The sequence below is a fragment of the Bos grunniens genome, chromosome 19 (assembly GCF_055505025.1).
Source record: "Bos grunniens cultivar Pamir isolate PY7600 chromosome 19, Bosgru_T2T1.0, whole genome shotgun sequence".
Classification (NCBI taxonomy): Eukaryota; Metazoa; Chordata; class Mammalia; order Artiodactyla; family Bovidae; genus Bos; species Bos grunniens.
The window spans coordinates 50,898,486-50,910,027 of record NC_141183.1 but is presented as its reverse complement, the minus strand read 5'-3'; the positions used below and the strand labels follow the sequence as shown (position 1 = coordinate 50,910,027).

General features: G+C 41.5%; 1 protein-coding gene across 2 annotated transcripts in view; it reads left to right on the top strand.

Annotated features, from left to right (window-relative positions):
* The first annotated feature begins 2,167 nt into the window (after positions 1-2,167).
* The window catches only part of USP32 (ubiquitin specific peptidase 32), a 209,303-nt gene continuing 199,928 nt past the window's right edge, over positions 2,168-11,542 (top strand). Inside the window, exon 1 of one of the 2 annotated variants that reach the window (XM_086360499.1) lies at positions 2,168-2,445. In XM_086360499.1, coding sequence (XP_086216625.1) covers positions 2,388-2,445 — 58 coding nt within the window. In that variant the 5' untranslated portion in view covers positions 2,168-2,387. The remainder of the gene's footprint in view (positions 2,446-11,542) is intronic. The other variant, XM_086360500.1, reaches the window with a different exon arrangement.

The window sequence follows — 11,542 nt, the reverse complement described above, 5'->3', positions numbered from 1 at the left end:
AATTCCCATCAGAAATAACTATCTGCTTCACTGCCTTCAATAATACGTTTAAATGACCTTAAACAACGGAGAAATAGTATTTCCTAGTTTTCTCTCTCAACCCATAATTTTGAGTACTACCTAATCCATGGTAAACCCCGTGATGAAGTGAAAATTTTTATGATCCTAGGGGAAGCTGGGCCTAAACCCAAGGAAGAAATCTTAAAAGTTCCTGTGTATTAGTACCGCTCTAAATCTTTCTTTATGTAGTTTATAGTCTATTCTTATTTTATAATAATTTACTATTTCATGAGATAGATTAATTCCAACCCAATCCCACCTTTCAAGTGAGGCAAGTACTAGAAAGAGATAAAACAATTTGCTTCCAGTTCTACTGTAAATCAAGTGGGTAGATAATCACCCAGGGCTGTCCTTTCTACAGCAAGGTCGCCTTTAGGTACTGATTATTTAGGACAGTAATAAAGCCAAGGTATGTTGTAATTAAACTCTTGAGGGTCTTTTCTCCCACAGCTGAGCCCTTTCTTAAGAGTCACTTCCCATTAATAATGATAATCTACTGCAGGCTGAAGATGACTGAGTTGTTTTGTCTGAAAACCTGCGTTTGAGCCGAACTAATCACCTGGAAATTAAAGGCTTTGAAGTACATTCCCAACCCCCTTATTCATGGCCTTTTAGTAGTGAAGCTAATCTGAGGCCTTAAAATTAACTACCTTACAGTGAACTGGAAAGGGCAGCACTGTGACTAATGCCAGGCTGCTGATCTGGTCTGCCAGGAAAGATGAGTAGAGTTATTACCTTCTCTCTCTAGCAGGGCATATTATAATCTGTTGACTTTAGGAACTACAATCCTTTTGCTGTCCCTGAATTACGTATCACCTTAAATCTAATCTAATTCAAATGATTATTTTTCAAACAAATGTGTTTTCGTATACAAACTGAATTAAAAAAAAAGCAAGGAACTGAATTTATTCCATTGTAGGCATATACTATATTTACTTATTCATCTGTCCAGTTGATGAGACACTTGCATTGCTTCTACCTTTTGCTTATTTTGAACAATGTTCTATAAACACGGAGATATAAGTATCTGTTCCTGTCCGGGTTTTCAATTCTTTTGGGTATATAATCACAACTGGAAGTGCTGGATCACATGGTAAACCTGGGAAATTCTGCTACTGTGCTGCAAAGTGGACAGATCCTGAGGACACCATGCTAAATGAAATAAACCAATCACAAAAAGGGAAATACTGTGTGATTCTGCTCTTGAGTTATTTAAAAATGATTAGCATGGCAAATTTATATTTTAACATAATTTAAAAATAATAAAGAAAAGCGCAAGGAACTCTCTTATTAGTCTTGTAACGCTCACATTTCTGGTGGGGAGCAACTCTAGCAGATAAGCTAAGCTTTTGCACTACAGCTTCCACTGGCTGTAATAGAGGGAGGCGCAAGGCAGGATGCGCCCAGGGGCAAATTGCCTCGGCGTAAGTGAAAGAAAATCCGGCGTCAAAGGGTCGGGGGATGGGATACAGCTAAAAGGAAGATGTTCTAAATTTTGTCACAAGATTCACTTTCCTTAAGAATCACTCCACTAGGATGGAGAATTCTCTAGTGAAACCCTTAAGTCTCCTTTCCTTTCACAACTTACTTCCTAATCAAAAATGTCCTTAACGTCTGGAATGCCTCTTCTGCCCGTTCCTCTCACGAACCGCACCCGTTTCTGTCTCTCACAAACCGCACCCCTCGGACCCCGGCTCCCTAAGATTCCATTTCTCTTTCAAGACGGCTCTGGGCCACAGTCAGACCAACCTTCAAGGGTTACGACCCCGCCCAGCGAGTACCACAACTTGTGGGCGGGAGGACGGCCTCAAGCGCCCCGGAAGTCACCACTCCTCAGGCGGGCGGAGGCCCCTGGGCCTTGCGGCTTCGGATTGGCCGGAAGGTGGCGATGATGCATTACGCGCAGGGTCTGATCCCGCCCCTACGCCCTGCGCGCGGCAAGCGTGAGGCGGGGCGGAGTGGGTGGCCCCTGGCGGCCATTACCCGGAACAATCCCCGGCCTCGGGTCAGGTGACCCTCGGCTGGGCAGGCGGGAGGGAGGGGGCGGGAAGAGGGCGTGAGGAGGGAAGGGAGGGGAGGGGAGGAGAGAGAAGGGCGGAGTAAGAGGGAGGGGAAGGGGGCGGGGTGGGAGCGGGTCACGTGATTCGGCATGGAGGTGGTGGCGGCGGCCGGGAGGAGCCGCCGGGGCAGGAGCCGCACTTGATAGTGTTGGGGGAGGTGGGGACCGGGGGACGCAGACACCGTCAGCCAGGGACGCCGAGGAGAAGGCGGGAGGGGGGTGGGGGCGAGAGCGGGCTCCGACCCCCGGCCGAGGGGATGAAGGGAGCATGGGCGCCAAGGAGTCACGGATCGGATTCCTCAGCTACGAGGAGGCGCTGAGGAGAGGTGAGGGGGGGAGGGGTCTGGGCGAGCTGCCGGGGAGGCCGGCGACGGGCCGCCCGGAGGGTGGGTGACCGGGAAGAGGAGGGGAGCTTGAGGGCGTGGGGCGCCTGAGGCGGAAGGGAAAGGAGGCCACGATGGGGATTTTTGCGGGGGAGCAGGGTCGGGTGGGAGCAGTGTTTGGGGATTGAGATCGTGTGGACGGGGGCGAAGCTTTCCCAGAGAAAGGGGTGTCAGGCGCTGGCAGGGCGCTGACCGTGCTCTCTGGTGGCGTTGTTCTGGATGTGTCCAGGGAAGTCCTCCTCCCCTTTTTCCTTGGGTGGCACCAGCCCTTTCCAGCCCCCCTTATCCTTTACTGCCATTTTCTCCTATCACTCGTTCATAAACCCTCCAGCGACATCCTAACCTCGTACCTGACAACCCTGGCTGGAAGGCAGGGGGAAGGCGGCTGCAGTGCTCTCTGTTCGCTAGCAGAAGCCCCTTCCAGTTGTGTGCCGTCTCTGCCGTTTCCAAGGGCTTTTTGCCAGTCTCTTGGGGGGCTGTCACCATCCACTGCCTGCCACCCCCTCACCCTTTGAGCGGCTGACTTTGATGAGAACGACCTGAAATTGAGTTGTGTTTGAGGTGAGATGAGACTGGACAGCTGGTGTTGCCACAAGACCTTGTCTTCGGTTTCATCGCCTCAGACATTGGTCAGAACCTTTCATTACACTTGATCCCTCCTGTTCGCTTCCCCTCCCTCCCCATAAAATGGCATTCGGAAATCCAGCATTCTGATATTGTGTTATAGCTCCCTTTAGAGACCGGCCTTCTTGCTGCCAGTTCTAGCCTGCTGCTTATTGGCTCTGATGCACAGTATGTTGTTAACAGCCCCAACCCCCTACCACTTAATCTGATACCACTGTCCATGATCACTAAAGCACACGCTAACTGGAAGTGTCTATTGCTCAGTTTATGGCCGGAATGTGACTTAATTTTTCATGACTGGGATTTGAGAGAGAGAAAGAGTGTGTGTGTGTGTGTGTGCGCGCGCGCGCGCACGTTTGCGCTTGTATTTCTTGTTAAAAAGTAAAAAAAAAAAACATTAAGCAGCTTAGGTGTTAGGCATTATTGTTAACAGGTTTCTAAGTCAAGAAAAGTCAAGAAACCAACCATGCTCCAGGTGATGGTATTAGTAGCTGCAGAAAAAAACTAGATTACAAGACAGGCATTCAATATGAGAATTTAGTAGCAAACTCTTGTTCCTATGTTGGAAGGAAAGGGTAAGTTCATTGGGCCATCACCTGAAATTACATACAGAATTTTGATATATTCTTGCGAAATGACCAGAATAACAAAAATAACACCTTTTAGGTCTTTTTTCACCCTGTGAAACAGTATACTGATTGTTCTTATGGGCAATCTTGCTTGAACTTTTTTCCTTGCTTCAATATGAGAAAAATTCCAAATTCTTGATGTGTTTCCAGCTCTAGTAGGCTAGTCATTTCCGGGATGCTGTTGAGCCTGACAGGTCTGGCCTCAATTAGGCAATGGCTTACATGGCATGAAAGAGGACTTCAGTCAAACTGATTTCCAGCTTCAAGGTTTAGAGGTGTTTCAGTTTGAGGGTGATTTAGCTGACATTAAGGAATTCTGAAATTGAACTTTTATCTAACTCTAGCCGCATATAAAGTAAGATTCTACCATTGTAAATATAAAGGAAATTAACAGTTGGTGTATTTTAAACTGATTTGACTGAAGGTCTTTGTTCAATTTGTTAGACAGTGTCTGCTTGTTGAATTTTAAAACGTATCTTTGAAGAGGTAGCAAAATATTTGTTAAAATCTTATTAAATTTGTTTGAATTTATGTTTTATCATTTTTGCTTGCAGTGGAAAATTAAGGCAAGAAAGAGAAGCAAGCTGTTGATTAAACAGCATTTCTAAATGTAAACCAGGAGCTTTTTTTTTTAAAACAACTTTTTATTTTGTATTATGGTATAGCCGATTAACAGTGTTAATTGTGAAAGTGATAGCTTCAGGCGAACAGGGAAAAGACTCAGCCATACATACGCCTATATCCATTCTCCCCCAAACTCCCCTCCCATCTAGGCTGCCACATAACATTGAGAAGAGATGAGCTTTTTAAATAAATAAAAATAAAGTGGGTAATTCTTTTGATTATGATACTGTTTGTTAAATGTCAGACTTTGATACAGAATTTTTTTAGTAAGCTTGTAGAAGGAATTTATAAAGTTTTTGATAAAGCTGGAAAATAGTTTGAGAACTTTTTTGAGGCATGTGAATAATCTAAATAGGTACTAAACTTATATTTGTTAGTCTTAGCTGCTTGCTTATATTGTATAAGGTGAATGGGGAGGGTGAAGGACAAACAAGTAAAAAGCTAACTTGACAAACTACTGAAATACCTACTTGCTTGGCTTTACTTAAAAGTAGTGAGCCCTAAATAATGCCTAACCATAATTAGGTGGTATTAAAAAAAAAAGTCAAGTACGTATTGCCACCTTCAAATATGGAGTTACGGGCTGTTTATCTTGCAGAATGGGGCCTTGGAAATGTGGTGTTATGTTAACGACAGATAACACCTACTGGACCTGAGTGAAAGGGCAGTCTAGTGACTTCTTGTTTACGTTTCAGAAGCTCTCGAAATTAGAAGATTGCTTTTGGATACTATTTTAGTTACACTGTATATCAGCCTAATAAAAATTAATAATTTCCTTAAAGTATACTTTAATCTTTCTTTTTTAAAGGAGATGTATTAGTGGTAGCTTTTATTTTTGGCTTGTATCTCTATTTTTCTTAAATAGAACACAAGCTTTCCCTTGAAGGCTTGACTCTAGTTAAATTGCATATATTATCTAAAGTATAATATACTTACTATATTTTATGGATAGTGAAAATTTTAGCAGATAAGTTCTGCATCTCTTTACCTCAGTTCTTTATTGCATTAAGTTTGAGGCCGTGTATTCCTAAAAATGTATTCTAAATGCTTGGAGCATAGCATTAAAAAAAAAAAAAAAAGGGAAGGAGTTGCAGTTTAGAGCATTTAAGAACTCAGAATATCTTCTCCAGTTTTTTAATTCTTTTTTCATGCTCCTCCTTTCCTTGCATCATTCTGGAAACAGAATTATAAGGCTTTTTTTTTTTTAAGTAAGAATTGGCTAAATTAAAATTGTCCTTAAGTGAAGTTGCTCAGTCGTGCCCGACTCTTTGCAACCCCATGGACTGTAGCCTACCAGGCTCCTCTGTCCATGGGATTTTCCAGGCAATAGTACTGGAGTGGATTGCCATTTCCTTCTCCAGGGCATCTTCGAAGCCGGGTCTCCCGCATTGTAGACAGACCCTTTACCATCTGAGCCACCTTAGCTTTTAAATTGTGGTAATACAATACAGTGGGTAAATTTCTTCCAATCCTTTTCTTTGAGTAGAATTTGGCAGTTATATTAGACTAAGCAGCTAGGTGATGTCAGAAAATTTTGTTGTGGATTCATGTTTTGAAGTGTCTCTTTGCTCATACATTCAGCAACCTTTTACTGAGCATTGTCTACTTAGACACTGAAGGAACAGAGATGACTGAGACCCCCTCTCTCATAACCTGTGTCAGTGCTCTCCACTGAAATATACAGTATATACTTCAAAGTGTATGTAGGACTAGCCATGGGAGGTGGGAATAAAATATTAGGATTTCTATTTTAAGATTCTTTTTTTGTGTTTATTTGATAATGGGCATAATAACTTCTAAATGTTTTATGTATTAAATTTATAAATAATTAACACACAATATATTAAGTGCTACAGTACTATAGAAGGGAGTGCTGTGGGAGTGCAAAGTGTGTGGGAGTATTTGGTGACCTGGAGGTGCCCTGCCACCATACTCATTTCATAGTATGTGCTCAGTAATTGTTTGTTAAAGAATTTAGCACTTAAAGGTCATTGTGTTTGCTAGTGAAATAATTAAGCATGTAATAGTTGAAGATTGCAAAGCTTCCCATTTTTCTTACCCATCAACCCTAATGTGCTCTAAGACATTGACTCTTCAACCAAAATTTTATCCTCCATGTTTTATAGTATTAATATTAAATTTTCATTAGTATTATACTAACCCTGATGTGATGTTAGCTGGTTTAGTGTAACATACCATTGTGCAAATGGAAATTGAATTTCACAGTTGGTACTTTCTGGGATGCACTGTTCTCTTTTATTAAGACACCAATTTGCCTTCATCGGTATTTGCTAAGTTTACCAGTGAACTCTCTAGCATTAGTGTGGAATGGTAGGTCTAGCCTTTTGCAAGTATGCCTCATCAACTGTTATTATATGTAAAGGAGAAAAACAGAGCAGTTAAAAAAAAAAAAAATTATTTGGCTGTACCAGGTCTTAGTTGCAGTGTGTGCACTCTAGATCAGTATGTGGGCTCTAGATCCCTGACCAGGGACTGAACCTACCCGCCTGCATTGGGGGCTTCCCTGGTGGCTCAGATGCTAAAGAATCCGCCTGCAAGGTTGGAGACCTGGGTTCAATCACTGGGTTGGGAAGATCCCCTGGAGGAGGGCGTGGCAACCTACTCCCATATTCTTGCCTGGAGAATCCCCATGGACAGAGGAGCCTGGTGGGCTACAGTCCATGGGGTCGCACCCCTGCATTGGGAGCATGGAGTCTTAGTCACTGGATTAGTTTGCTTATGTGTAGTCACCTAAGTAGTTACAAAGATACTGTTCTTCATAATCTCCAGTTTGACACTCCATATGGAGTGTCAGTGACAAAGAGGAGATAAATACACCAGTGAACCCTGGATTTGGGGGGGATGAGCAGAATGAGGTGACATCACTTGACTGTTAACGGCCTCCCCATTTACCAAACTGGACAGCTGTTGTTTGTTTTTTCTTGTTCATTGTTTGCCTTTGTGCTCGGTTAGTGAGACTTCACAGTGACAGCGTTCAGGGTTGCCTTCCAGAAAGATGTGTAAGTTCCTTAGAGTTGGGAATATTGTGACCAGCCTATAGCCAGGTGTTCTCTCAGGAGACAGGGAAGGTTTTTGGCCCTTGATTTTATGATAGGTCACTGGAAGAGTTAGGAACGTGAATATTTTTGTTGCTGTGGCTGTAGAAAATCTGTTTTTGGAACACTGGAGTTTAATGATGAGAGTTTAAACTCCATTGTTAGCCAGCTGCAGAGGTGGAGAGATTTTTATTTGTGAATTTAAAGTTGGTGGTTTGATAGTGGTACTGAGAAGGCTAAGATGTTCTTTTTTTTAAATTATATCTTAACATTAAAAAAAAATTACATTGGAGTATAGTTGATTTATAATGTTGTGTTAGTTTCCAGTGAACAGCAAAGTGATTCAGTATTCATGTATACATATATCTATCTATTCTTTTTCAAATTCCTATCCCATTTAGATTATTACAGGAAATTGAGTAGAGTTCTCTGTGCTATACAGTAGATCTTTGTTGATGACAGTCTTTCCAAACCGTTTCCAGAAAGCGTGGCTTCTCTTTTCAGTGCTTGTTTATGCTTCCATTTTTACCTTTTGGGCTTCATGATATTTGTGTTTAAATTGGGCCACCCACTCAGCCTCTTTCCTTTCTTTTACTAAGAAAGAGCTCTTGGAGGTCGGAGGTAGATAGTTGATTACTGACCCCCAAACCTGACAAAACTAGCTTTATGATATTTACTGTTACAGTCAGAGGCCTTCTGTTAGAAGATCCATCTATTGAAAGATGAAGGCCTTCCCTTGTCACCCATTTTTATTAGGAATTTAATATTAATATAAGGCTCTCTTGAGAAATCCCATGTTTATCACTATCCTATGAACAAGGTTCAGGAAAATTGATGGTGGTTGGAGTATTAGGAGCAAAACTGTGAGGTGTTACAGAGGAAGTTCTCCTTCTGTTTCATTTCTATAAAGTTAGATGGTGTTAACATCTTACCCCTTGCAGAAAAAAGCTTTTAAGGTCTGCTGTGGTGTCTTACCTTTTCGTCATAACTTGTAAAAGAGTCTAGAGAGATTGCATTGTGAGAAGGACTCTTGTATCAAGCTAGGGCTCTCCTAGTCTTCCATGTGACAGTAAGTGGCACCACTATTCCAACACAGTTCCTAAAGCCAAAAATCGATAGACACCCTCCCTTCTTCTCTTTCACCATCTGACCTATCCTCTTATCCCCAGTTTGTTGTCTAGTCCCGTCTGTTAGCGTCTGCTCATCTTCGCCGCCACTTCTCAGTTGCCGTCATCTCTTGCTAGTTCACGAGGTTTCCTAGTTTTACATAGCAGCCAGTGTAATCATAAAATTCAGATGGGATCCTGTCATCCCTTTCCTGTCAACCTGTTTTCCTCTCCGCCTGGAAAAACTGTTTACAAATTTTCCCATGTCTGACTCATTTTTCACACCTGAAGTCCCAGCTCTGATTGCCTCAGATCGGCCTTCTCGTATCCTCTTTCATGATACTTACACTTACTTACATGATACTTACACTTCTGTCATTGTTGCACTGTTCTGCATAGTTCACAACTTGTGATTGTTACATTTATTGTCAGTCATGATGCTGCATTCCCAGTACCAAGATAAGTTCAGTACCTGGTGTATTTTGTGCTTAGCAAATATTGCATGATTGGGTGAATATATAAATGATGTAGAGATTTGGAGAACCACATAATGTTTGTGGAGGGTAAAGTGTTAAGTGCTGACAGGGATAAGTATGCTGAGCAATATATCCATCCCAGAATTTCTTTTCCTTTCATCAACTTTGAAAAAAATTGCTAAAGGTTTTGAATCGTAGTTAAAAACATGGGATCCTTAAAAGTAATACATAATTTTGTGTGTTTAGTTCAGGTATTTAATCTAATAATGTACATTCCTGAGTAGTCATTGAGAGACTAGAATGGCAGTCAGTACTGTGTTTATGAACGCTTAAGAATGTCTTTTAGTAATACGTAGTATTTGGTAATTTTGTTCATGAAGTGATTTTTTGGGAAGAGATTTATTTATTTTCAATTTGTTTTTATACATTGATATTCATATATTTTTCATCCATAATGACAAGTATCATTCTATTGCTGGATATGAGATTAGAGTTGGAAACTTAAATGCTTCAAGTGTTGTATAGAGTTACTTCGGAAGCCAAGAATAAAATTCACATCAACATATAGAGCATTCTCACTGGTTGTAAATAATCCAAATGATTTAAAACTAAATTTTACGAATAGCTTTAAAAAAAAAATTAAGCTTATTTTTCGTACACTCCACAGCTAATGCCTTTCTTTCTCTTAGTCTTTTAGTTTTAATCTTTATCACAATGATACACACACATAATTTAAAATCAAATTATTTTACAGGGCTTGTTATGGAAACAATAGTAGTTATTCTCTCTCCCAGTTTTCATCCAGCCATCAGCCAATACTTTGAACACTTTAAATTTATTAATTTGGTCCTTATGTCTTGAAATAAAATGTTGAGGACTTGGCTTTTTTTTTTTTTTAACACTGCTACCAGTCCCCAACACACACATATGTGCTCCTGTCCTCCCATTTTCTCTTCTTAGTGTGTGTATATTTTAATTTTGTTTAGAGATAGTTGTTAACTGTTTATATATTAGGCCTTTGTAAGTGCTCTTCTCAGCTAAGCTATTTAATGTACTATTAATAGGATTACTTTGCCTTTCCTGTACACTTTATTTCCTCTTAAATATTTCCTTATTAATTGCTTTTATTTGTGTAGGTTTCTATTTACTGTAATTCAACCCCCAGAGTTGCCACCAAATGTTAAATCTATTCCATATGTTAATAGACCTCAGATGTTCACTCAGTTCACCATATTAGAAAAAAACATTTCCTGGAGCCTTCTGGCCTGCTGCAGTCTGTACGTTTTGCCCTTGCACTTCCAGCCTAGCTGCTGTCCCGAGATCTCCTCTGCTGTCCTGTGTTGGATCCTGTAGTCTGTATACCTCCTTTCCTCTTTCTTGATTTACTCTTCCATTTTGGTGAGGCCATACCACACAGAGTGTGGCTTCTTGGTCTCTCAACCAGGGATTGAACCCGTGCCCCTCTGCAGTCAAAGCTTGGAGTCTTAACCACTGGACTGCCAGGGAAGGCCCTAAGCTGGTGCTTCCCTGAAAATTATTATTGTTTCTCTAGTCTTTAGTATCCGAGAGGCCTTCTATGTTTTAATCAACCAATTATCTTGAAGTTCTTATTGAATAATCCTAACACTTAATCTCCAGTCACATGGGTCTTAATTTAAGGCTCAGGGAAGATTCATTGCAGTAATCAGAGAGATACTGGGGTGGAAGGAAGACATTGCCCTAGAATGCAGTTTTCATGATCATATATGGTTTAGTGGTAAAGAACCCACCTGCCAATACAGGAGACATAAGAGATGTGAGTTCAATCCCTGGGTCAGGAAGATTCCCCTCAAGAAGAAAATGGCAACTCACTCTAGTATTCTTGCCTGGAAGATCCCATGGACAGGGGAGCCTGACATATCACAGTCCAAGCAATTGCAGAATCAGACACGACTTAGCAAATAAATGACAACATCCAGTCGCTCAGTTGTGTCCGACTCTTTGCGACCCCATGAATCGCAGCACGCCAGGCTTCCCTGTCCATCACCAACTCCCGGAGTTCACTCAGACTCACATCCATCGAGTCAGTGATGCCATCCAGCCATCTCATCCTCATCCCCTTCTCCTCCTGCCCCCAATCCCTCCCAGCATCAGGGTCTTTTCCAATGAGTCAACTCTTCACATAAGGTGGCCAAAGTCCTGGAGTTTCATCTTTAGCATCATTCCTTCCAAAGAACACCCAGGACTGATCTCCTTTAGAATGGACTGGTTGGATCTCCTTGCAGTCCAAGGGACTCTCAAGAGTCTTCTCCAACATCACAGTTCAAAAGCATCAATTCTTCAGCGCTCAGCCTTCTTCACAGTCCAACTCTCACATCCATACATGACCACAGGAAAAACCATAGCCTTGACTAGACAGATCTTTGTTGGCAAAGTAATGTCTCTGCTTTTTAATATGCTATCTAGGTTGGTCATAACTTTCCTTCCAAGGAGTAAGTGTCTTTTAATTTAATGGCTGCAGTCACCATCAGCAGTGATTTTGGAGC